The sequence below is a fragment of the Macaca nemestrina genome, chromosome 2, assembly GCF_043159975.1.
Source record: "Macaca nemestrina isolate mMacNem1 chromosome 2, mMacNem.hap1, whole genome shotgun sequence".
Classification (NCBI taxonomy): domain Eukaryota; kingdom Metazoa; phylum Chordata; class Mammalia; order Primates; family Cercopithecidae; genus Macaca; species Macaca nemestrina.
Window position 1 is genome coordinate 26,672,696 of NC_092126.1, and position 27,007 is coordinate 26,699,702.

The 27,007-nt window shown below is 35.7% G+C and overlaps 1 protein-coding gene across 14 annotated transcripts in view; it reads left to right on the forward strand.

Moving 5' to 3' along the window:
- Nucleotides 1-27,007, forward strand: part of LOC105488914 (zinc finger protein 385D) — a 988,258-nt gene that overhangs the window by 949,710 nt on the left and 11,541 nt on the right. For all 14 annotated transcript variants that reach the window (XM_071090832.1, XM_011753417.2, XM_011753418.2 and 11 more), the window contains one exon: nt 22,086-22,319. In XM_071090832.1, coding sequence (XP_070946933.1) covers nt 22,086-22,319 — 234 coding nt within the window. The remainder of the gene's footprint in view (nt 1-22,085; nt 22,320-27,007) is intronic.

A 27,007-nucleotide genomic window follows, 5' to 3' on the forward strand; every position in this document is an offset into this window, starting at 1 on the left:
TGGTCTTGGCACTGCAATGCAGAGCATGTGACTTTATGTGAATTAATTCAAGTCTCTCAACTTTTGTTTCCACATTTTAAAAAGAGTCAAAAATAGATTCTGCTCTGATTGTAAAGAATTTTGTGAAAATTAATGGGTAGAAAAACATTTAGCACATTGTACAGTGTTAAACAAATCCTAGAGATTATTAAGGTAAACAACTTAATATTTTTCTCATGAAAGAGAGAAAGCTGAGACTTGAGTCTTCCAGGGATGAGTTCACAATTTCACTGACCCTAACTAATTGCTATTTTCTGTAGAAAGTTCTACATTATGACCCCAAATCAAATTAGAAAACCATTAATTTTGGAGGTTATGACTGCTCGAATAAGTAACTTTATTGTATCTCCTTTCCTTAAAAAAATTGTAGTGGATAGAAAATGATGGCCGGGCGCGGTGGCTCACGCCTGTAATCCCAGCACTTTGGGAGACCCAGGTGGGCGGATCACGAGGTCAGAAGATGGAGACCATCCTGGCTAACAGGGTGAAACCCCGTCTCTACTAAAAATATAAAAAATTAGCCGGGCGTGGTGGCGGGCGCCTGTAGTCCCAGCTACTGGGAGGCTGAGGCAGGAGAATGGCGGGAACTCGGGAGGCGGAGCTTGCAGTGAGCCGAGATTGCGCCACCACACTCCAGCCTGGGCGACAAAGTGACTCCGTCTCAAAAAAAAAAAAAAAAAAAAGAAAAAGAAAAAGAAAATGATATAAAATATTTTTTACACATATACAGCAAAAAGACCATACACATAAACACTTGAGTGTTCATTAGAGAACCCATTCATTGTAGCTTTATCATGAGATTATATAGAAAGATTTCATTTCCAAGCTGAATGCAATATAATAATTTTTAAAAATTAGTTGCTTTATTTATTTTGTTCCTATTGATGTACGCAGCTTACATACATGTTGTGAAAAGTTCATACTGAATATAATTTAGCATAAGCAAAGTTAAATGACAAATACTCATTATCCACCAACTGTTTTATGGGTCTTTATATTATTTTTTGACATGATCTGGCCATCTATGAAATAGTTAAGCACACAAAGAATTAGATTAGGGAATCTGAATTTTAAGCAGATACAAAAACCAAAAGCAGTCTTCTTCAAATTTACATTAGTCATTCATGCAGGCCAGGGCATATGACACTAAACAATATTTGAATTTTATTTTTTCTGGCACTGAGAAGAAAACAAAGATGGTGTTACTAGAAGAGCATCTAAGCATGAAACTGAGGTCAAGCCTGAGTCTTTGGAGAATTCTTATGTAAACAGCATCAACAGAAACATGGAAACAAAAGAGCTAGCTTAACATTCAGAGTAAATTGACTGAGAACTCAGAAAATTTGACAGATGATTTAGCAGCAGCCAATGATATTAGTGACATGGGCTGATGCTTGTGGCACTCTAGGTCATAAAGCAACAACATGGGAGGTTGTAAGTGATCAGTCTGGGACCTGGAACGGAATTTCATATTCCCAGACTTAGAGAGTAGAGGTCCAGTAACATGGGGGCTGGGTTCTAACGTCTTCGCACAATATAAAAATGGAATATTGTCTTAGTTACCCTTGAACATATCTTAGATGACAATTTGGAGGAAATATTCCATCTCTCTTGAATGCTCAATTTGCCCATTTTTCATCAAGCAACATAATAGTTTATGATACATTTGGCGAGTACAAGATAAGACAGTTGTCGTGTGTTTATGGGCCACGTTGTTTAAAACTAAAATGTCCTCGGCATGGTGGAATACTTTCTTGATAGGGATTGAGAACTCCTTGAGGGTAGAGCATCTTGTCCTGACTGGACATCTTGTGCTGATTACACAATATTGTCCACACTATTTAATATGTAATTGCCTACATCATTTATATTATTTAATTTTTTTTGCATTTATATGGTAGTATAATATTTTACTCTACTGTTCTCCTCTTTCCCTGAAACAGAGATAGTTAAATACAACACTAGATTCAATTATTCATCCAGCCAGCCACATAATAAGTACTTTATTGAGGGGCTTACCATATTCTAGATAGTGCCCTTTTGAGATTCACCATCTGGGGAAAAGATTAGTAATTTAAAAGATAATTATAGTAACATAACTAGTACCAAAATAGCAATATAGACAACGTATTATAAGCCTAAAGAGAAGGAATCACGGCACGTCTACCATGACTTTTGTGTTGAGCCTTGGGTTAAAGGCTCCCATTCCCAACAGAATAGCCCAAAAGCACTTAAATAGCACAGCAGCTGTCTCCTGTCTTGAGACTTCTGAAATCTACCACTGTATCAACCTATGGGTTCATAGAACCTGTGCTCCCCTCTTACCCTCCCAGGTGATAGTTGTGCTCCCTTATAGTAAACAAGAAACAAAGGAACTAGAATGTAAGAGGAATTTTCATAATGTATTACTTTTAAAAATAACAGCTTTATTGAGATATAATTCACATACCATAGAATTCACCCATTTAAAGTGTACAATTAACTGATTTTTAGTATATTCAGAATTTTGTACATCACCACTATCAAGTTTAGAACCCCCCAAAGAAACCACATACTCATTATCAGTCCCCCCACCACTTCCCCATTATCCATGGACTCCCTCTCCCCTCACTACCACTAATGTACTTTGTGTCTCTCCGAATTTGCCTATGCTGGATATTTCCTATAAATAGAATCACAGAATACCTGGTATTTTGTGGCTGATTTCTTTCATTTAGTATAATGTTTTCATGGTTCATTCATGATACAGTTTTTGCCATGACTTTGTCCCTTTTTAGTCCAGAATAATATTCCATTATAAGGATATACCATACTTTATTTATCCTTTCATCATTGGTGGAGATTTGGCCCTCCCCTCCCATTCCCTTTCTTCTTGAGACATGGTCTTTGTCTCCCTTCCCTTTCTTCTTGAGACATGGTCTTTCTCTGTCACCCAGGCTGGAGTGCAGTGGTGTGATCTTGGTTCACCACAGTCTCAACATCCTGGGCTCAAGCGATCCTCTGACCTCAGCCTCCCAAGTAGCGGGGACTACTGGTTCATGCCATATACCTGGATAATTTGCTTTTTTTTCTTTTTCTTTAATAGTGATGAGGTCTCACTATGTTGCCCAGGCTGGTCTTGAACTCTTGGGCTCAAGTGATTCTCCTGTCTTGGCCTCCTAAAGTGCTGGGATTACAGGTGTGAGCAACTGTGCCCAGCCCCTCTTCATCTCTTTCTTAACCTTGAGTTATATTTCCTAAGCTTTATATAGTTATTTGATGCCTGGGAGTTTAAATTCTTCTACAGTCTTTTTGTCCTGCATTGCTAGTTTTTATCTCAATTTTTTTTTCAGCTGCTTAATGTTTTGTCATTGTTTTTTCTCTTAAGCATCTCAGGAACTTTTTTGGGGGACTGTATCACCCCTATCTTTCTGACCTAGCAGAATAATAATAATAATAAAAGGGCTTGACAATAGTGCCTTGATATAATTCCCAGCACAACTTTCCAAATGTAGAAAATAATTTTCCGCAATTATCTTAGCTAATTTAGCTGTTGGCCTTTGGAAACACAAGGGCTAGTGCAGAATTACTTGTGTGTAATTCTTAAATTAACTTATTAATCACATCTTTAGAAACTCTGTGGATCTTACAGCTGAGATTTTAAATAAACATCCTGTTTTTCAGAGCATCTTGTTAGTTTAGAGCTGGAAGGATGTTGGAAATCATGTAATAAATTCATCATTAAAAGAATTATAACCAGCCAGGCGCAGTGGCTTATGTCTGTAATCCCAGCACTTTGGAAGGCCGAGGCAGGTGGATCACGAGGTCAGGAGTTTGAGACCAGCCTGGCCAATATGGTGAAACTCTGTCTCTACTAAAAATATAAAAATTAGCTAGGCTTGGTGGCACGCACCTGTAGTCCCAGCTACTCAGGAGGCTGAGGCAGAAGAACCACTTGAACCCGGGAGGCGGAGGTTGCAGTGAGCTGAGATCGTGCCATTGAACTCCAGCCTGGATGACAGAGCGAGACTTATTCTCAAAAAAAAAAAAAAAAAAAAAAAAAAAAAGAACCATAACCACTCTCCTTAAATCACCTGGCTAAATCACACTTGAATGAAATAATGCAATAATTTAAAAAGATGAAAAATTATTTCCAAACAAATGCAATCACACACTAGTGTTGGGTTTATTTTTCTGCCTCCTCCTACTGTTTATTCTTTTCTCCCAAGCATCACTTTATTTTCTGGGTTGTTTCATTCTCTCATTCAAGAAATATTTATTGGTGATATATTATGTTTTGGTAACCATTCTAGATGCTAAGGATTGATAGAGAATAAAGCAACTAAAAAACCCTGCCCTTGTAGCTTTTACATTCCAGTAGAGGGTCATCAAAGATAACCAACCCTTATATTGTTATATATTACATAGCATGTTTGAATGTGATAACTGCAGTGGAGAAGAAAAGGCAAGGGAGATAAAGGGGAATTGCAGGAATGGGTAGAAAGGTAGCAATTTTATCCAGAGTGATGGTATACAATCTCACTGAGAAGGTGATAGTCTTGAAGATGGTATAGGGATGAGCAATCTGGCTATCTGGAGAAAAGTATTCCAGACAGATGGCACAGGAAACTCAAAGTTTCTAAGGTAGGAGCATGCTTGGAATGCTTGAAGGAAAGCACAAAGGCCAGTGATGCAGTGTGGCTGTTACACAAGTAATGAAAGGAAGGGTAGAAAGAGATAAAGTCAGCTAGATAACGGAGGACCAGATCACGTAGGAACTTTGGCCACTACAAGGAAATTTGCTTTAAACATTATAGATATAAAATGCACATAATGTAAAATTCACTATTTAACCATTTTAAAGTGTACAAATAAGAGGTCTTTACTATAGTCACAATGTTATGCAATCATTGCAACTTTCTAATTCCAGAACATTTTCAGCACTGTGAAAAGAAACCTTGTACCTCTTAATTCCCCCTTTTCTCCTTTCTCCCATTCCCTGGCAACCACTATTCTACTCTTTGTCTCTATGAATTTTCTTATTCTGGATGTTTTGTATAAATGGAATCATACAATGTGTGGTATTTTGTGACAGATGTCTTTCATTTAGCATAGTGCTTTCAAGGTTCATCCATGTTGTAACAGGTATCAGTACTGTATTACTTTATATGACTGAATATATATTCTATTTATAGAAATACTACATTTTATTTATCCACTTATCCATTCAGGTTGTTACTACCTTTTGACAATTATGAATACTGCTGCTATGAGTATACATGTATGGGTTTATGTTTATACGTATATTTTTAGTTATTTTTGGTATATATTTAGGACAATCTCTGGGTCATATAGTAACTTTGTATTTAACTTGAGAAGCTACTAAATTTGTCCACAGTGACAGCACCATTTATATTACCACCAGTAACATATGAAGATTTCAATTTCTCTGCATTCTTACTGACATTTGTTATTTTGTTTTATTTTTAATTTAATTTAATTTTTTATTATTATAGCCATCCTAGTGGTTGTGAAATGGTATTTCCTAGTGGTTTTGATTAATGTTGAGCATATTCATTTGTTTATTGGATCATTTATACACCTTATTTCAAGAAATGTCTATTGAAATATTTTGCCCATTTTTTGATTGAGTTGTCTTTATATTGTAGATTTGTAAGTGTTCTTCATATATAATGGATACTAGACCTATATCAGATACATAATTTACAAATATTTTCTCCCATTTAATGGATTGTTTTCTCACTTTTTGGTAGTAATTTTTTACAAAAAAATCTTAATTTTGATGCAGTTCAACTTAATCTATTATTTATTTTGTTCCTTAGGCTTTTATTTCCATTTTAAGAAACCATTGCCTAATACAAGGTCACAAATATCTATGCCTATAGTTCCTTCTAAGAGCATTACAGTTTTACCTCCCACATTTAGGTTACTGATCCATTTTGAATGGCATGTGGTGTGAGGCAGGGGCCCAACCTCAGTTTTTTTTTTTTTTTTTTTTTTTGCATGTGTATACTCATTTGCCCTAGTATCATTGTTGAAGAAACTATTCTTTTCCCATTGAATGGTCTTGTCACTCATGTTAAAAATAAATTGGCCATATATGTATGGGTTTCCTTCTGGACTCTCAATTCTATTTCATTGATCTATGTCTATTCTTATGCCACACTGTTTTTATTACTGTAATTTTTTAGTAAGTTTTGAAATCAAGAAGTGTGAGTCCTCTAACTTTATTCTTGAATCCTCTAACTTTATTCTTCTTTTTCAATATCATTTTGGCTATTTAGTATCCCTTTATTTTTATATACATTTTAGGTAAGCTTAGTTATTTCTATTAAAAACTCAGTTAAAACTTTGATAGGGATTCCACTGAATATGAGGAGTAATTTAGATAGTATTTCCATCTTAATAGTATTAAGGATTCCAACCATCAAACATGGGCTGCTTTTCCACGTACTTAGGTATTCTATTTTTTTCCAACATTGTTTTGTAGTTTTCAGTGTACAAGTCTTACACTTTATTGGTTAAATTTATTCCTAAGATTTTATTCTTTTTCATGCAATTGTAAGTAAAATTGTTTTCTTAACTTTAGATTGTTCATTGCTAGTGTATAGAAATTCATTTTGGGTTTTCTTTGTAGATATTTTAAGGTTTTCTATGTACAAGATCATGTCATCTATGAATAGAGGTAGTTTTACTTCTGCTTCTCTAATCTGGATACCTTTTATGTTTTTTCCCCCTGCTTCATAGTTCTGGCTAGAACTTTCAGTACAATGATCAATAGCAGCAGCAAGAGTGGACATTCTTATCTTGCTCTTGATCTCAGGGTGAAAGCTTTCAGTTGAAGATTAGTCTTTACATGGGGCAAAATTGAAAGCCACTGTGGTATTTGGAGAACAGTGATGTGATCTAACCTCTACTTTGAAAGCATGTTGCTACCTTTTTTATGTTTTAAATGATTACAGTTTGTAAACAGAAGGCTAAAAACCTTGGTAAATTTAATAAGTAGGTATTAGAAATCTGACATGGTACATTAAATTTAAATTACCTAATGATATTACTACACAAAACTGTTTAATGCATATGTCTCTATTCTAAGTGCTATAAAATTAGTTCAAAATTAAATATATAGTTTTCTAGTCATACACACAGTCTTAGCAATATTTGGGCAGAAATAAAAAATATATAATTGCTGCAATGTCCTGTAAATACTATGCAATTTTTAATACTTAGCTCTTTACAATCAAAGACAATATTTTCTACCAGGTGGCAAAAGTAAAGCTTAAACAATCTTGATGTTGATAATGTCTTTGCCAATTAATAGCTATATGATTCTAGCAAGTGACTTTAAATCAATGAGCTAGTTTTCTCCTTTATAAAATAAGAACTTTAATGTTTTTCTCATAGTACTGTACTGAGGATAAAAACATAGAAGTGGACACAAAATGTATTTGAAAATTAAAAAGGACTAAACAAATTTAGGATGTTACCATTATCTTGCACCTTTTAATTTTTTGCCATGCATTTGTTTTATTTTGTAATTATTTATGCTTACCTTTGAGATAATGCATTGTTATACCTGATAGCTGATTCATATAACAGTAATCATGTTTAGAATAAGGACCTATGAAACTGGGAAGCTAGATTGTTGGACTAACTTGAGAGATCCACTCTATATGAAGGAAATTTTAAAATAGCAAAAAATAATGAGACATAAAAGTAGTGAAAGAAATAGTCTTTATCTCATTTTGAGTGATGCATCATCTATCATTTTAAGTGTGCTATGTACATATATCTTGCAAAATACACAGACTACTTGGCATTTATTCATTTGTATGTTTCAGTGATATTTACATCAGAATTTATAAATCATCATTTTTGGTGACACTTTTTTTATTAGCATCTCAGAAATCTTAACAGGATGTATTCTCCAATAGAGACAGAGTATCTGTGATGATAGTACCTTCAAAGATAGAGAAGAGTTTCTTCAAAATCTTATTGACTGGTTCATCATATTGATCCATCTGGACTAACTGATTAAACTATCCTTAAAAGGAGAAGCTCACAAAATTTCACTCCCTATAAATCTGTAATTTAAAAGGGCAAATAAGACATGTGTCTCTTACTCTTCTCTTTCCTTTCTAATTCTGTCTTATCTTGAAAAAAGTTAATAAGCAAATACAAATAATTTCTATCTCATTCAGATCTATTCAACTTAAGTTAATTAAACTTCCAGGCTAAGGAAACATTTATTAACTCAGATTGATAAGTCAGCCAGAAAGGAAACTGTTACTGGTGTTGAAATTATGTTTTGAAAGTTAGGTCATAGTGGAATTTTTCTGAAGTGTTAAGGAAAAGCAAATAACTACTGAAATTATGGCATTGCAGTGCTAGAAATGCACATATCACGTGTTGTGTGAAACAAAATACATTATTTTTTTCAATGTCTAAGCATTCTTCAAGAATTCCTCCAACACTTAGAATTATGTGTGCACTTGAATTATCTAAGTGAATTTATTTTGGTGAAAAGCATTGTATTTTTATAAAACTGAGTTCTATCCAGGGTTGTTGTCTTGATGAGCTTCTGAGAAAAGATGATTTCACTGAACCAAATCATACAGTTCAACTCCATTAGCCAATCTGCCCAATCCTTGATCACTTATCTTTTTTCCCCAGCAAGTTAAAAAAAGTTTTTAATTAGCCTTCTCTGGAAATGTCCTCAATTAGGGGTGACATATGGGAGCAGATTGAAATCTTAAAGAGAGAAATACATACATACGTTTCTTATTTATTCATTCTTTCATTCAGTTATTTATTTTGTTTTTATTGAGGTAAAGAATGGACAAGTTGAATAAAAGAGGAGACGAAAAAAAAAAAAATCATGAGTCCTTGCTGTCTTTGCACAGTTTCCTAATGTGTGGTCCAAGGGCATAAAAGAAAGCACAAAGCCTCTAGATCCACAACAACCATTCATTTCTTTGCCTCTCCTCCTCTCCTCTGGAGGTACAGGTAGTGACCATGAGCACTCTCCTCAATAAAACCATGACAGACCTGTCCAAGGAGGTAAGGCCTTCATGCTAAAAATAACTTGACAAGGTCAATACATTGTCTGCCTGCCATGGTCTCAGGCTGAGTCCTCAGATACCCTGGGACCTGTTTCTTCTCACCCAGTTTGACTTCTGGCTCTGACTTCTTTCCCCAGCCCTGTGAATTGACTGTTGTGTCCTGGCTGTGATCTTGACCACTTGGCAACAGCCTTTCAAGTATCAGGCTTGATTTGCCTCACACACTCTGTCTACTCAGACATTTGACTCAAAACATTCAGTCCTGGACTGCTAGCATTCTTGGCCTGGCTTCTTCCCTGGGCAAGAAGAATCTGCCAGTAAGGATGTGAACAAAATTAGTCTCACATCCATGATAAGGCTTTTTCATTGCTAGAGAAACATTTTTAGTATAACCTACTTTTGCTATAAAACACGTTTATAGATAACATGATATACAACAAATAAGATCTTATGTACCAAGAAAATTAACCTAATTTTAAAACATGACCCATAAAGCAAAACAATTTACTCACAGTGCTAGCTTTTAAATTTCACAGTTGGGTTGTTGTTAAAGGTAACAGAGATATTGATAATAAAAAACAACTATACAAATATGTATCCTGAATAAAACAATGACTCTATTCTAAAGCTTAATTACGAATTATATTTTAAACATTATCTTATCAAAATTAATGGTGAAATATTAGAACTTCTATTTATATCAAATGGGCTCCAATATGATGTGATTTAACTCATGTAACGAGATCCCAATGAGTGAGATGAAATAGAAATGCCAGCATCCTTTGAGAGGTCAGTCATATGGGACTAGATTTCCATTTTTTTATTTTCTGGCTATAAAAATACTTAGCATTTTACAGGGCAAGAATGGCCACTATAGACAGTTTCAGAGATAATACAGATTTATTTTGAAATTAATTCTTAGCATACTTTATTAACACAACTCTGCCCTAAAATATATGTATCTTAAAGTATTGAATTGAAAATTGATTGACAGAACTAACCATTAAGTCATTTTTTCTTAAATATATACTTAAATAATTAGATTTAAAGTTACTTAATGCTAAAATAAACAATGTTTGGATGAAGCCTAAGAAAATAAAAATTGTTATTTCATATCATTTTGGAAAAAAAAGAGAGATTGACTTTTTTAAATGTTTAAATTAGTGCTTTGATGAAATGGTGACACAATTGCAATGAATGTCTTCTCAAATGTGAAAAGAATATACATAGTTTGGCAAATTTTTGTACAAGGGGCAGTTTGCTGTAGTTTAGAATTTCTGGAGTTATGTGATAGCTAATGGGAATAAGAGGAGAGATAAGTTTATATTTGGAATTTCATGAAAATCCAGTTTATATGGTTTCTGAAGACAAAAAGGGAATCTTGGCTTCTTAGAAAGAGGTCTGTTGGTTTTGCTGGGAAAGAGACACATTTGTTCCAGAATTGTATCATATTATTTTCCAAACAGCTCTAACAGTTTTTCAGTGGCCAACCTTTCTGTAAATAATCAGTAGACTTTTGATATCTCCTATTCCATATTTATTAGTATGTTTTCTCTAATATTTATTTATCCTCCAGCTCTGAAAAAATTATCTTTGACTGAAGATAACATAACATGGAAACTACTTTGAAGAGAGAAATTCTATCAAGAAATCATTGTATTATGTGTTGACCCCTATTTTTCTTCCTTCTTTGCAGAGAGAAAAATAATAATACATTGCTGTTTTGAGTGAAATGACGGGTAGTTTGAGTTTTAACTCAGCTTATAGTTGAAATTGAATGCTCAGGAGTTGCTGAAAAATTATTGGTTAAAAAATGGTTTCTCAATTTATGTAATTTTTCTCATTTCCTTTTCTATACTTCCATCTTCTTTGTCAACCATTTTCAATGATTTATCCAGTGGAATTTACTCCCTGAAAACTCCTTTTCTAGTTCCCTGAAATATGAAAAATCCTTTAATCTAGATGTCTGAGCAGTGTATTGTGGCAAGTGCATATCAGTTACATCATGGTATCTTTCTGGTGATTAAAACATTTTCTGCATAGTTAATCTATGAAACACTAACATTGTAATGAAAAATGCTAAGTATTATAACTCTTGCACATATAATAAAATGCCTGAGTCCAGATGGGATAATGTTCTAAATTATTTCCATACTAAATATTTTATCATTGCACCCTTTATTGTGGGAGCTTATTTTCTTATCTTCAGGACAGCTCTATGGTACAAAAAACTGAAGAGCTGGCTGTTGTTTCTTCATTTTCATTGTATGTGCTGCCCAACAAGATTCTAGAGCAAGTATTTGTGTCCTAAATAACTTGGCATGGCTATCTTCACCTTTTACGGTCCCTACTCATTCTAAATTACCAGTCAGAGGTAAGCTTTCTCTCACTTTTTGTTCAACTTCAATTAGTAAAAGCTTTCAAGATTCATGATTTATCATGTCATAATTCTAATAGTTAGATATCATGGATAGTAAGGACACATGACAAACCCTTACTTTTAACCTAAAGCACATGGCCAGCAGGAAGAATTTCATTACTACGTGTGTTAAACAGATGAACTACCAAAGGCAGTCACTGAAAAACCATACCTTGATTTCTTGCCAGATTTCAAACTGAGCTTTCCAATACACAGTTCTTCTCATTAATGAAACAGAAACTGTTACTGCAGCATGCAGTACTTTTTTCCTCTGATAGCTGTTGGAACAGGGGTGCTATCATTCATATATTTTGGAGGGCTTTCTTTTCTTTCATTCTGCCCTACTGGAGGAAAAATAAAATCTCTATTAGAAGCATGAAAAGGCAGTTTCCTAATCTAGCGGCATCCAAATCACTTACAATACCTTCGTAGTAAATTGAGTTTCTTTTTGTCTTCCTTTTCCTTTCCCTTTTGTAATATCTATCCAGAAGCTCACGAATTTTGATAAAACTCACCCATTTGTCTTGGTGCTTATCAATTATATGTACAATAGCCAGACCCACTCAATTAACTGGAACAAGGCCTAACAATCTTACCTTCTCATGAACTTAGGTTTGGATTAATTTATTTTGGCTTAAATTATATTTGGAGAGGATGAACTGTGATTTATACTAAACATCTGTGAACAAAGTGGAAAATTAATTCCCCTAGAAATATATAAACTCTAATTTAGGGAGAGAAAAGTTTATTCTTACAAAAGAAACCCTGGTTTAACTGATCAATAGAAGGTTATTTAGGCTCCCACTAGTATTTTTCTCTGCTCCAAAGATCAGAATGTGTCTCTATCCTTCCTCATTTGTTATCAAAAAGTGCATCTCTCAATAGAAATGTTTGTTGTTTAGGCTGGGCACGGTGTGGCTCACGCCTGTAATCCCAACACTTTGGGAGGCTGAGGAGGGCAGATCACCTGAGGTCAGGGATTCGAGACTGGCTGACCAACATGGTGAAACCCCATCTCTACTAAAAATACAAAAATTAGGCAGGTGTGGTGGCAGCTACTGTAATCCCAGTTACTCAGGAGGCTGAGGCAGAAGAATCACTTGAACCCAGGAGGCGGAAGTTGCAGTGAGTCAAAATGGTGCCACTGCACTCCAGCCTGAATGATAGAGTGAGACTCTGTCTCAAAAAAAAAAAAAAAAAAAAAAAAAAAAAAAAAAAAAAAAAAAAAAGTTCATTGATTAGGTAGTATCTAAAAATTTTTAAAAGAATTTTCTAATTTTTTTCAGGTTTCTCCCTTAGAGTGACTAGCTTCCCCTGGCTTGCCTGGGATGTTCCAACTTTAGCACTGAAAGTCCCATGTCGCAGGAACTCCCTCAGTTCCCTCAGGCAAACAAGGACACTGGTTACTCAATCTCTCATTTCCCTCTTCATGCATTCATGACTTGCTATTTAAATAACATTTAGCTTTACCACTGAGACCAGTTAATCTAAACCGGAAACTAATTGACAGATCTGTCAGTGGTGGTTCTTGAAGTGTGGTTCTCAGAGCAGCAGCAGCAGCAATATCTGGGAACTTGTTAGAAATGCAAATATTCAGACCTCACCCTATACATACTGAATCAGAAACTCTGGTGATGCGGCTGGGACTGGGCAGTCTGTGTTTTGTCAAACTCTTTGGGTGATTCTGATGCATGCTAAAGTCTCACAATCACTAGTTTACAGTAATAGGATTCGTGAAAGTTCCCCAACGTCATGGCGCCATGATAGGGGGATGTTTTCAGAGTCAAAGGAGCATAAAGAAAAGAATGAAATAAATATTATTTGAAAATTTATAAGAGGAAAATGATTAAGGTTGAAACTTAGTTTAGGAGGTCAATGATATGCTCTTTTATTGCTATGCCAATTTTCAGTCTAGCACTTACCTGACAGGGATATAACTCCAACTTTTAAAAGATAAGCAAATGCCTAACAAATGTGATGGCAGCAGCATCCATGTTTATCAATTACCAACTGTCTGGCAGATGCTGTTCTAGCTATGTTATGGGGTATATTTATATACTAAATGAGTAGAGAATATAATCCTCATTGACTTAGAAATTAACGTATTGGCATGATGAGACATTGATATAGATTGCTGAGGTGATTGTTATCAACTAAGGACAATGCTGTGATATTAAATTAGGCTAATAAGACATGCCAGGGCTTCTTTCCTAGAATGAGTCCCTAGTTTATGGATTCTAAAGAAAGGAAAGAGGGCAATTTAGCTGGCAGAGGAAAAAAGTAATAATACTAACTCTAATCAGCTTATCTCTCTTTAAATAGAGACCTTGTATTCTGAGGGCGAGCTTAAGTCAAGCCGCCTGATCAGTCTTGTAACCACTGGAGAGATGAGCAGTGTTTGGACATGTCCCTAATACTATTATTGTCAGTCAGCCTTTTACATCTGCCTTTTTCTGTTGGCTTCTTTCTTTTTAGGTTGTGGGGGAGACCATTGTCTAGAGAGAATATGCGCTTTGACTTGGTGAAATCCCAGTTTAATCTAGGAAGGTCCATTTTGAGGGTAAGAGCATTTCGGAGATGTGGAGGTTGAAGATATACAGTAGGTCTCAGCTTTGGCCGGCCAATATTGGAACCTACTTACCTCCTCTGGGGGACTGGACAATTCGTGTCAAGACTCTGTGCTTCAGGAACCTCTGCTTCTTCCTCCTACATGGTCCAATTTTGCTGCCCCTAGTTCATCTCATTAGCTCAACCCTCAGTTGCCTGACCCAAGTCAAGGTGTGTGACCTGGTCCTGATCACCACCTCTTCTGGGGTGCTTCTGCAACTGTGCTCTGTCCTGGCAACCTGATTCTCTAGTCTGTTTATCCCCAAATTTGAATGAGTAATAGGAATTGCCTAAATTTTGGATAAATTATCCTACAAAAAGCATTCTCACATTGCCCTCTCAAATCACATGATCTTTGTAGAAAATGGCAAGTCCCTATGAAAATAATTGATCTTTGGCATCAATAGGGAAATTCAGCTGGGCGCAGTGGCTCACACCTATAATCCCAGCACTTTGGGAGGCCGAGGTGGGTGGGTCATTTGAGGTCAAGCATTCAAGACCAGCCTGGCCATCATAGTGAAACCCCGCCTCTACTAGAAATACAAAAAAATTAGCTGGGCATGGTGGTGTGTGCCTGTAATCCCAGCTACTCAGGAGGCTGAGACAGGAGAATTGCTTGAACCAGGGAGATGGAGCTTGCAGTGAGCCAGGATTGTGCCACTGCACTACAGCCAGGGTGACAGAGTGAGGCTCCATCTCAAAAAAACAAAAAAAGACCAGGTGCAGTGGCTCGCGCCTATAATCCCAGCACTTTGGGAGGCTGAGGTGGGCGGATCCTCAGGTCAGGAGTTCAAGACCAGCCTGACCAACATGGTGAAAACCCTTCTCTACTAAAAGTACAAAAAAATTAGCAGGGTGTGGTGACGCGTGCCTGTAATCCCAGCTACTCAGGAGGCTGAGGCAGGAGAATCGCTTGAACCCAGGAGGCAGAGGTTGCAGTGAGCCGAGATTGCACCACTGTACTCCAGCCTGGGTGTCAGAGCGAGATTCTATCTCAAAAAAAAAAAAAAAAAAAAAAAAAGAGGGAAATCCAGAAGTTAAATTTTTTAAATGGGCTCTGCTTCTACCTTAATATTTTTCATTGGAATAATTTATGGTCTAATTTGCATGTAATATATGTAGCACATAGTGAGTTCAACAGATAACCATTATCTATGTATATGAATCTATTCTCGATGTAGTTGCCTGAAACAGATAATAAATTGGACAGCTTTGAAAATCATCTCAAAAGTTTCAGTTCAATATTTTTGTTTTGTAAATTTTAAAATCTCCTTTCTAAAATTTTTAATGCATACAAGGCTTGGGAAATTTAGTTCAAAAAATGTAAATGTAGAAAGAAATCGTATAGTCACCCAATCCCTTAGAACATTAAGAGTTTCTTGCAGGCTACTATGGGGAAGAACTTGTCACTTGATGAAAAGTATACGTGATTACTTTTTGCATGGAACTACCAAGTCACAGACCATTAGAGACACAATGAAATCAGTTTGAAGTACAATTCATCTTTCTAATATTTTCTAGTAATACTTCTTCTAGCTTATTCTTCTCAAGGACAGGGAATTCATTGTTCCCTCCACTCTTTATATTAGAGTCCTATTACTCTTGCATATACAACTTATATTGCATTTATTTTTTACCTCCTGTAATTAACACAACATCCTGTATATGGATGGGTCCTATAAGACAGACCCCCAAAATTTTCAGGGCCAAGTGTACAAATGGAGACTATATGCCCTATATCTAAATATGTATCAAGTTTTACTCAGCAACTCCACACTTTGTTCCCCAGGAATTGTCTTTGTGACCTGAAGAATAAAGAATTCCCTCACCTGAATCAGCCTTGAGCCTAGTAGTAAAGCAGATTTGTAAGAACAGAGAGGAAGCTGTGCCCAAAGCCAGAACTTCTGGCTGGTGACTGGACCCACCCAAATCAGGTACCCTGCAAAGTGGAGTGGAGCACTTGATTTCTCCCCAGCCTCATTTGGTGGCCGTGGGATTTCTAGGCAGTTTAAAGCACTTTCTACAGCTATACCACTCTAGCAGATGGGAGTGAGGAATTTAGGGCAGGGGGACTTTTTCTGCTTAGACATATATTTTTGTGATTTGGGGGTGGCCAAATGTGTACTGTGTACAAAAACAGCCACTCTTTCTCTGGTTTCCAGATAGAAGTTGTGATATCTTCCAACCTCTCAACACACACACACACACACACACACACACACACACACACACACACTCTTATGCACAGATATACACATATAGCCATACATGCACATACATACACGTAGACACATACACTCATAAGTGCACAAACACACACTTATAAACTCCCAGCTCTGTACTCTGGCCTTTGGGGCACCCAGTTCAGTTCTCACTTCCTTTTCCCATAATTCCCCTCTGCTCCATTGGTTACAGAACACTGTAGAAACTTTTTTTATTTTACAAGAAAAAAAAAAAAAACCATATAAAGGGACTTTTAAGCACAGCCCAGTACCAAGGCCATTCCTGCCTGGGTCTAAGACTGTGGTATGGGCTCAATAAATTTTAGTTAAATGAAATAAAATTGGTAGAAAATGAACCACCAGGAATAATTTCTAAAGACTTTTTTTTTTTTTGTCAGAAGCACCTTTTTATACTTCAGAATGTCAGCATATTTATGAGGAAGCAGCTGTTTTCTTCGTTTCCTAGCAAGTCTGAGTGAGACTTAAATTCACATAGGAAAGAAGAAAATAAATCAGATGTAATTCTGAGCCTTCAATCTACAGGAAAACATGATGAGCATCTTTGGGTTATAACACTAATCGCTGTTACCTGAGAGGAAACTCCAGTAACTCACCTTTGCTTTTTCCACTTAAGTTATGAAGTCTGTAAGCAGAGGAATAAATTTTTGCTCAGACCATGTAACTTGGCTGCTCCATGTTACTACCCAAAATTCAAGTGTTGATTTTTTTTGGAATCCTTTCTTATGCTTTATGGATTTTTTTTTAAAGAAGTACTTACAGTGTTTTTATACAAGATGAAGGTCACAAATGGGCCACTTTGAATACTGACGTTTCCTTTGATTCTCAACTGAAGCCTCATTCCACAATGTATTAGCAATCTGTTTTGATGCCAAGCCAAATAGCGACAGTTGTAATAATGAATATTTGCTACAGGGCACTGGCAGAAAAATGGCACAGAAATGCAAGCCCCAACCATCTCAAATCTTTCTCTTCTCACTGAATTTCACCCATTATTTTTAACTCCTTGTCACATATATTCTTCCGGAGTCTTTGGTGCAAAGAAATCTGAATCAGCCTTTGGGAAACAGTAAGAAAAGCGAATCATTTTCCTACTTTCTCGTCTTTTGAGGGGGAAAAAAAGGTGCAGTTAAGTCCTGTGGTTTATTCTTACCATTCTGCACAAGAGATTGGTTGAGAGCTATAGGTTTTCCTTTTCTTTCCTCCTTCTAAATGGTTTTGAGCAACTTAATACCTTAGCATAATGGATGTTTGGATATACATAATTAACTCTAGCTTGAGCCATGCTTAGTTTCTTTTATAGTCGAATGTTTAATATGTTATCTTTCAGCATGCATAATAAATCAAGACTAATTCAAATTATTTTATAAACAATTAAATTTTAAGCAATAAAAAATAAATGAAGAGCACGTGCAACTGAGCCAGACTGTGTTCAAATCATTTTTTTTGATTTGAAAATTTGAACTGTGTTCATGTTTTCAAACACAGTTTGAAACTTTGTATGGTATGGAGATACCCCAATTTTGTTGCTATGATGATAATAAAAATGTTGTGCACCTCTTGTTTTCCTATGAGGATTGAATGAGTTAATACTTGTAAATATTTTAAAAGTGCTTCCACGATGATTAGCTATTATTGTTAATTTATTCATTGTTTTCTCTCAATATTTATTGAGTGCCCATTTCATGCCAAGGATAAGTGCAAGAATATAGCAATGAACAAAGCAGATTAAGAATTATTAAGTTTATAATAATAGTTATTATTTCAAGTCTTTATGGGATATCTCATAAACTATTTTGTCACTAAGTACATGATCTATATTTATTGGCCTTCTTATCCCAATGGCTTGGGATAGAACTTAGCACAAAATAGTTGCTTAATAAAGGTTGATGGAATAAAGTTGAGTGCATGAGTAACTGCAGTTAAGATAATAAGCACTAGATTTCGCACTGGGAGATACAATGTCAAGTCTTAGTTATTATCTCAGAGCACTATGTGACCTTGAGAAATTTTCTGAAACTTCTCTATCTAAAAATTAAGAAAACTGTGCTCTAAAGCCATGAAGGTTCTTTCTGACTATGATTCTACAAAATAACTTTAATGATGCACCATTTGTTGACTGGTTATAATTCTGTTTTTCTTAAACTTTAATTTTAGAATAGTTTTAGATTTGCAGAGAAGATATGAGAATATATCAGAAAGTTCCCATATACCCTGCATCTAGCTTCTCTTATTGTTAACATCTCACATTAATATGGTACATTTGTCACAACTAATGAATCAATATTTATACATTAGTGTTAACTAAAGCCCATTCTTTATTTGATTTTCCAAGTTTTTACCTAATGTTCTTTTGCCCTAGAATCTCATTCAGGATCCCACATTACACTGAGTTCTCATATTTCCTTAGGTTCCCCTAGACTGTGATAGTTGCGCACACTTTCCTCGTTTTGATAGTCTTGCTAATTTTGAGGAGTACTGGTCAGGAATTTGATAAATGTCCTTAAGTTTAGCTCTGTTTTCTGTTTTTCTCATGGTTAGACAGGGGTTATGAGCAGGAAGACCACAGAGATAATTTTCATCACATCATGTCAAGGGTATATGCTGTTAACATTATCATTCATTTAAGATTCTATTTTAACATGTGGATAATAATTATTTATAACTGGTCATTTAATGTACCATATTAAAGTAAACTTCTTTGCTATATGTAATTTTGTATGCATTATATAGAACAGTTGACTTTCTTTGAATAAGCCATAATGCTAAAATATATTTACGTTACTTTCTTGGTTTAAAAAACACCCTTTATCACTGCTAAAACAAAGGTAAGTGAAAAATCCATGACTCCTTATAAATTAATAGTATTCCTATCTTTATGGAGTCAAGTTCTACATATTACATTTAAGATAAAAATGTAATGTTATATTTCTTTCACACTAACTACATGCTTAGAAAATAACACATTTATGGTTAGCTATGTGGTCAAAAGTATTCCACAAAGTAGATGCACCAGAAGTTGAGTGTTGATATTAATTCCCCTAAGCCTGTCTCATGCAAGGAACTTGCCTTAAGAAATGTTAATACTTCACTAAGCCCTAGGCATAGAGAATCTGATGTCTCTAATCTTCTGTTGTCTTTGGTATAAATGTACATTATTTTCTGTGGTCAGAGAAACACTAACGTAGATGTCACAGGAATCGAAAGATTCATGGTTTTGTTTATTCTATGCTTTTGTCAATAACTTGCACTATAAATAGGAAAGTTAGTTTAGGATTACTATGATCTATGCTATGTGCCATTTTCAGATTAAGACCAAATAAACAAGTCAATCCAGAGGAAAAGTTGTTAGAGCAGGGTAGTACTAGGGAAATCTTTACCCTAGTAGATTTCAATGAAGTAAACACCCACAGTATCACACTAGCTTCAGTGTGTGGCCAAACTAAGTTTAAATATAATATCTGTATTTACGGTTATCACTCCTGATAGAGCTGATCCTAAGAACAATTTAGTGGTTTTAGCCCACTGCTCCTTGTGACCTTACTGTGGAGAATCACAGTCATGGCCAAGAGTATCATTCCTAACTTTCTTTCTTTTCTTTTTCTTTTTCTTTTTTTTTTTTGCCTCAAAATCTAATTTTCTTGTTCCATGAAACACTTGGCTCTGGCTCACAATATACTACTTGTGTGTCCTTGGGACATTTTCTTAACTTCTGGAGTTTTCTCATTTTCTCAGCTCTGTACTGTGGAATTATTTTATAAATACATACACTTTATACAATATAAAAAATGGAATTGTTTTATAAATATATACAATTATTTTAAGTGTATAAAACACCTAGCAAATTAACTACTTGTTGTTTATTCACAGTTACATATACTCATGCTTTCAAACAATCATTTCTGGCATATAGGGGGCAATAAACAGCTATGGCACCATCTTAAAGTTGTTATGTTTTATTCCATCTCTAGGTTCTCAGAGATATTTTTTGCCTGTCACTTCTTATTTTAATAATGGAACCTTAACAGGCAAATAAAAACTAATCAGGGAGTGGACGTTTCAGTGTGCAAGGGAATAAATGTATTCTAATGACATAACTTAGTGTTAGGGTAATTTTATTTATTTTTCTCTAGCCATGAGACACATATTTGCAGCATGATTTTGAAAACTTGGTTGGTGAATGTTCTTTATGACACTGAAAGAGACTTACTTGATGATCTTAGCAGGTAAATAAGTGATTGAAAGTGTGTGAAGTGTCAGGCAAAGAAAATAAGATCCAGATGAATTTTTTTATACAACAGCCCTTAAACAAGGATTCATTTCTCTTTTTATTGACTAGTGTTTCTGATGCCCTATTTAGAAAAGCAATAAAAAACCTCACCTATATTTTCACCCCGATGCCTGGAAGAAAGGGGATATCCCAGTTAACAGTCATTCTGTAGCTGCAGTCAACTCTTGATAGTAATGAACTAACAAGAAGTAAGCGTTTATGCAGACAACACTTAATTGCAGACAGACCATTGGTCCTTATATCCTTGCCAAGTCTCTTTATCATGAACTTTTCAACGTAGCATTAGATAGTGACCATAGCAGTATATGGAATGAGAGACAGTTTCAATAGCAGATGTAGCTGGAGAGGCAGCCTAGGAATATTTTGGAGAGGAAGTTAAGAACCAGCTGAGAGGCCAAAAAGTAGTATATGGGTAGATAGGATATGAGTGTAGAGCTTATTTGCAATTTGTTATTGGGTATGGCAAACATTGCTAACATAACAGTGACTGGCATATTTGGAAGGGGAGCTGTGCATACCCGAATAAAGTTAAGACAGGGTAGTTTTACTTTGGAGATTGATCTCTCCAGATTTAGCATCAGACTTTAGAGCCAGAAGGGTTGTAGAGTGACAGTGCCTCAACATTTTCGTGATCATTTAACTCTTAGAACAATGTGACAACAGCATGGTGTGGCCATCCTGTGAATTCCTTGTGAATAGTGGCTACTGATGTCTGAATATTTTTGCCACAAACTCCCTGCGTACAGCTTGGTACAGGGCATGTATTTAATAGATACGCCAGACTAGAATTCTTCTTCTTTTGATGTTGATGATTTTTGTACCTTGGGGTGAATTGTAACTCTTTGTAAGTAGAGCAATGATTTTCTGAACTGTTGATCTGGTCAAAGCAATTATGGCATCAGGCCTCCAATTTCTCTTTTTCTTTTTCTTTTTGGATAAATATTGCAAAAGGATCTGTACCTGTTTTTTAATTAAAAAAGAAAGAATGAAAGAAAGAAGCAAAATAGACAAGTAGTAAAGAAATTCAAAGTATCTTAAAAGCATTTATCTTCTATTTTAATTGTTTAAAAATCTAGAAAAAGTCATTTAGAAATATGCATTGAGAGACTGCAATATATTATAAATATTGTTGTACTAAGGCTATGTGTTAACAAGAGAAATTTGTGGATGTTTACCCCATAGAATATTTTAAACTTATATTTATGTTGATGTTCAAGAATCATCTGAAAGTGTTATTTTAATACATGAAATTAAATATGGTCATCTGTGTAAATTTTTTTATGAGGTGATTGATGCGTCCTTGACAAACAGCAATTGCTAGCTGCTCTTATCATTATAAGCAGAATGCAATATTCGTGATACATTCCTGAATAGGGAATGATAATATCACTGTTTTTCCCCCTTTTTTCTGTGTTTTTCGAATACAGATGGTACTGCAGGGACACCAGCAATATCAACGACGACAACTGTGGAAATCCGCAAAAGCAGTGTTATGACAACTGAGATCACCTCTAAAGTGGAAAAAAGCCCAACGACAGCCACTGGCAATAGCTCATGTCCTTCTACTGAGACCGAGGAAGAAAAGGCAAAACGGCTTCTTTACTGTTCGCTATGCAAGGTTGCTGTCAACTCCGCCTCGCAGCTGGAGGCGCACAACAGTGGTGAGATGCAGCGATTTCTTTTTGTTTCAACAGCTCTGCAATTATCTTCCTCTGAATAGATTAGATCTTTTGCAGCAGGGGACAAAGGGGTAGAGGAAAACTGGCAATTATTACATGGAAATCATTAACCATTAAAAAATAAAAATGACAAGCAAAGTGTCATTTATATAGGGACAAGAGGTGGTTTCCAGGGCTTGAAGACCATGGGGTGTGTGTGGGTGTGTGTGTGTGTGGGTGTGTGTGTTTTTCAACATTAGGAGATAAAATGAAATATAGTCCTAAAATATGTTTTGCATTTATACGATTTCTAGTTTATATATTTCCATGCATTTGCCTCTAAGTGACATTTTCTAAAACTGTGCCCATAGTACTGTTGAAAAATGTGTAGTTGCATGACTCTAAGCACCTTTGGTTAAAACCCCTCTATTTTGATTTTTATGAAAAAATAATGTTATTTGGGCTAAATCTATGGGACTGGACAATTAAACTTAAGAAAGTGTTTATTGTGTGCAGCCATTCAGATGTGATTTCTAAATCTACTCTTTTTACTTACTCTTTCCAACAACTTTGCAGTAACTTAAAAATGTTATTCTTTTCAATTGTTTGAGGCTCAGAGAAGGCACGGAACATAACCAATTAAGTTACAGAACCATGATTTGAACCCAGATCTGTCTGACTTCAACACTAATTCCCATAGCAGGGAGGAAAATACTGGAATACTGACAAGCCAGGACAAAATTCTCTCCCAATATGCTCATATATTGTGGTTCCATTTTGCTGCTCTGTATGTGTGTGTATATACATATATGCCCCCCCATCTGTGTACACACACACACACCCCCCACACACACACACGCACACACTCTCAATCAACTATCAGCTTTTCTCTAAAGACTGGATTCATTGCCAAAATCAACTTTTCTCTAAAAGACTGGGTTCGTTGCCAGGACTCTGTCAGCAACTATAATAGAAGAAGAATCATTTGTGAATCATGCCCTGAGTTAATATTGCAGCTGTATGTTGAGTCATTGACCAGCCATTGTGCTGCACTGGTAATATTCAAGTATTGACTTCAAGACTCTAAGGAGTAATAGCAGATGGAGAACAATTCCTTCAGCACATACCTTCCTCCTGCAAAAAACATTAGTTGCAGTAAGAGTTCAGGTACTAAGAAACACAGAAAGGTACCTGGCCTTAAGGCAGAATCTATACCTTGCAGATTTTCCATGTGTTTATTCATGCAAATACGTTTCATCTTGAATGTAAGATATTTGGGAGAGTATAAACATCATTGGCATTCCATTTATTTCTCAAGGATCCTTGCCCATTCCACATAGTGACTGAGAAACACATTCCTTTTGAGGAGGCATCAATTTTGAGACTAGAGTTTATTTATCAAGAATTTCGGCAGGGTGTGGTGGTTTACACCTGTAATCTCAACACTTTGGCAGCTGGGGTAGGAGAATCACTTGAGACCAGGAATTTGAGACCAGCCTGGGCAACAAAAGGAGACCCCCATCTCCACAAAAAAATTACAAAAAAAAAAAATGTGTTAGCTGGGCATGATGGCATATGCCTGTAGTTGCAGCTGCTCAGCAGGCTGAGGTGAGAGGATCTCTTGAGCCTAGGAGGTTGAGGCTATAATGAGCCATGATCGTGCCACTGCACTCCAGCTTGGCTGACAGTGAGACCCTGTCTCAAACAAACAAACAAACAAACAAATAAATAAATAGAGTTTTTCTTCTTGAATTCTTATTAGAAACATCTGATTAAGAAACAAAGAAGGAATTACTTGTCAAATTAGGGCAACATTTTTCCTATTCTGCTTCTAGGTCCTTATCTCTACTTTGTGTGTCAAAATTACCCCAGAGCTTTAAAAATGTGTGTACCCAGGCGCTATGCCCAGGGATTCCGATTATTATATCCAAGTCATGGGAAGCTGTAGTTTTTGGAGAAAAAATAAATAAAACTTCAGTGTTTTGCAGGCAGAGCTGAGAACTATTATAAGAATCTTATCCAAGAGTTTAAGGAGGTGAAATGTGACTATCACCGTTTACTTGAATTCCCTTGTAAGAGTGTTCTCTCTGAACCTTACGCCTACTCAGTGGACCACAGCCACTTGCCTTCTTTCTAAGCTGCTCCTCGAGTTTCCTTTTCCCTGTATTTTCCTTCCTGCATCAGAGATCTTTTTCTGTTCTGAAAGCCCACTCCAGAATCCCGGCCTAATGCTCATTTTAGAGCTCTACTTAGACTTGTACCAGCAAGCTATGTCAGGTCTAATGGTAGCAAAGGAAGAAGAAAAGACACATAAATAGATGCTGTTTGACCCCCTTTGTCCACCATTTTTGATCTTCAGATTCAGCTTCTATTATTTGTAACTTGAACAGTGTTGGGAGGCTCCCCATGTCTAGGATTTCCTCTAGATATTGATAAATGTGAATGCAATCTTACCTGCACTAAACAACTGCCACATGCATGCTGGCTCCGTCTATATCTTCTCCCTAAGATGTGGTATGAGGAAATCCAGGAAACAAAATAAGGAAGAGAAAATCTAGAGATACCTGCTCTTCTGCCAGGAATACTAGCCACCAATGTAGGATTCATTGTATGATCATTGTGGTGTGTTTCAGCTCGGACTCGCTCAAAAGCAGATTTGGAGACATGGATTTGAGAGCAAATAGTTTCTTAGGGAGGCAAAGGAGGTTAAGGGAGTGGGTAAAAGAAAGAGGGAAAGGAAGGCAGCCCAAATGGAATGCGTGATGTAGCCAGTTACCAAGTTGGACCATTGGGACTGACCAAATGAAATGGTCAGACTTTCTGGGCTGCACTCCGTTTCACTGTGTTAAACATAAAAACTTCTAATAGTCATGAAAAATGACAGAATTAAATTAATTCCAATTCTATTTCTTCATATTTATAATCACCGTGCTATCATTGTTAATTTATAATCTAATGTTTACATTTTTTAAAAAAAGATGTAATACCACAGGGCTTAAATGCATGAACTGTGCCCTTAGTGAGCTCAAAGTATTTGGAACTGTTATGAACTTACTAATGACACAAAAACTTGTTGCTGAATTTGTGTGTATCTGGAGCTCATGTGGTGTCTGTTATAAGATAAGCAATAAAAATCTGTGAATTTAATATACACTAAATCTTAATAGTAACCACATTAATTGTTTAAAATATAGACTAACAAAATATTTTTTAGGGAGTAGTCCTTTATCACTGATGTTATTTAGAGTTTCCAGATCATAGTGCTGGTAGAAAATAGATTGCCTAGGCCATTTAGTTCATTTAATGATTGTTTTCTAAATTCTCTTTAAATATACCCCTCCATTGTCTGCATTCAGAGAAGACCGCAATCAATGCCCCACCTTTAGACCTCCACTGTCTCCTACACTTATCCCTGCCTCTCTAATAGTGCTTCAAAAACACTGCTCTGCTTTCTTTCAGAGCCAGATACGAGAAAGTTAGTGTTAAGATTGGATTATATTTTCAGGGAACCAGGTTTGAAGGTCAATTCTGGTCTGAAGCAGCCAGGCTGCAGGGTGGGAAAATGTTTCCCATGCATCCAAATAATAGTTCTAAGTGTTTTTCTTGTTTTTCCCTTTTAGAAACATATTATATACATAAAATAGGGTCTGTAGCATTAAGTATAGAAATGTGTATCTATGAGAGGAAAGCCAATGATCTTTCAAAACATGTTTTTCAATCTTAGAAAATGCATTCTGCATTCTAAACAAATGACCCCAGGCAAATTTTGGGAATGCGACTTCCATTAGACACTGTCAGCGGTATAGGACAGCAGAATGGACTAGAAGTGATAAGACTTAAATTTTGCCCCCAGATATGCAGAGAACATTTCTATAGACCTGGGCAAGCCAGTTGTCCTCTCTGGGCTTTTGTATATATATATGTCTCTCTATCTCTCTTTCTCTTTCTCTTTCTCTGTTGCTAATGGAGTTAAGAAGCCATATTGGCATTTTTAAGGATCAAATATTATGTCATGATTATTAGTATGACCACAGCTGCTGCTGGCATTATTTGGGGATCAATTATGTTCTTTCATTTGCTTTCCCTTTGTATTTTTCACTAGTGTGTAATCGTTTGGAGTTGTAATTAATTGATATGTATTCCGTAAGATTGGAATACAGGATTTGAACAGAGGCATTCCCACTTCGATTTTTTTTTTTAATTTGGAAAGGGAAGTACCTCTTTTGAGCTAACTAGTGGTGTTTACAACACAGTCTAAGAATTTTTTAAACACCTTAAGAGGATATAGTGTTTTAAAGAGATTTGGAAGCCCTTCCCTCGACTTGTATGCTACAGATACAAATATTACAAAAGATGTTTTTCTTTTTCTTTAAAAAAATTTCCCCCCACAAAAAAAAATTCCCCCAAATATCCTAGTAGGTAGTGCTTTGCTTAGCTAATTTTGATGGTTTTCTCTTTATAATTTGAAAGAAAAAAAGAAGAAAATCTTTGAGTTAAAGCTCATTACTAATTTGGGCAGATTTTTCTGGTAATGACTTGAAGTAGTAACATTGGATAATTTTTGCTAAACACATTCTAGTTTTTGTTTTATATCTCTAGACAGAGCTTATTCTATCCCCTTACCAAGTTTCAATATGAAGAAAAGATAGTTATCAAATGACAGACTTTACTAAATTTTAAAATGCTTAGAG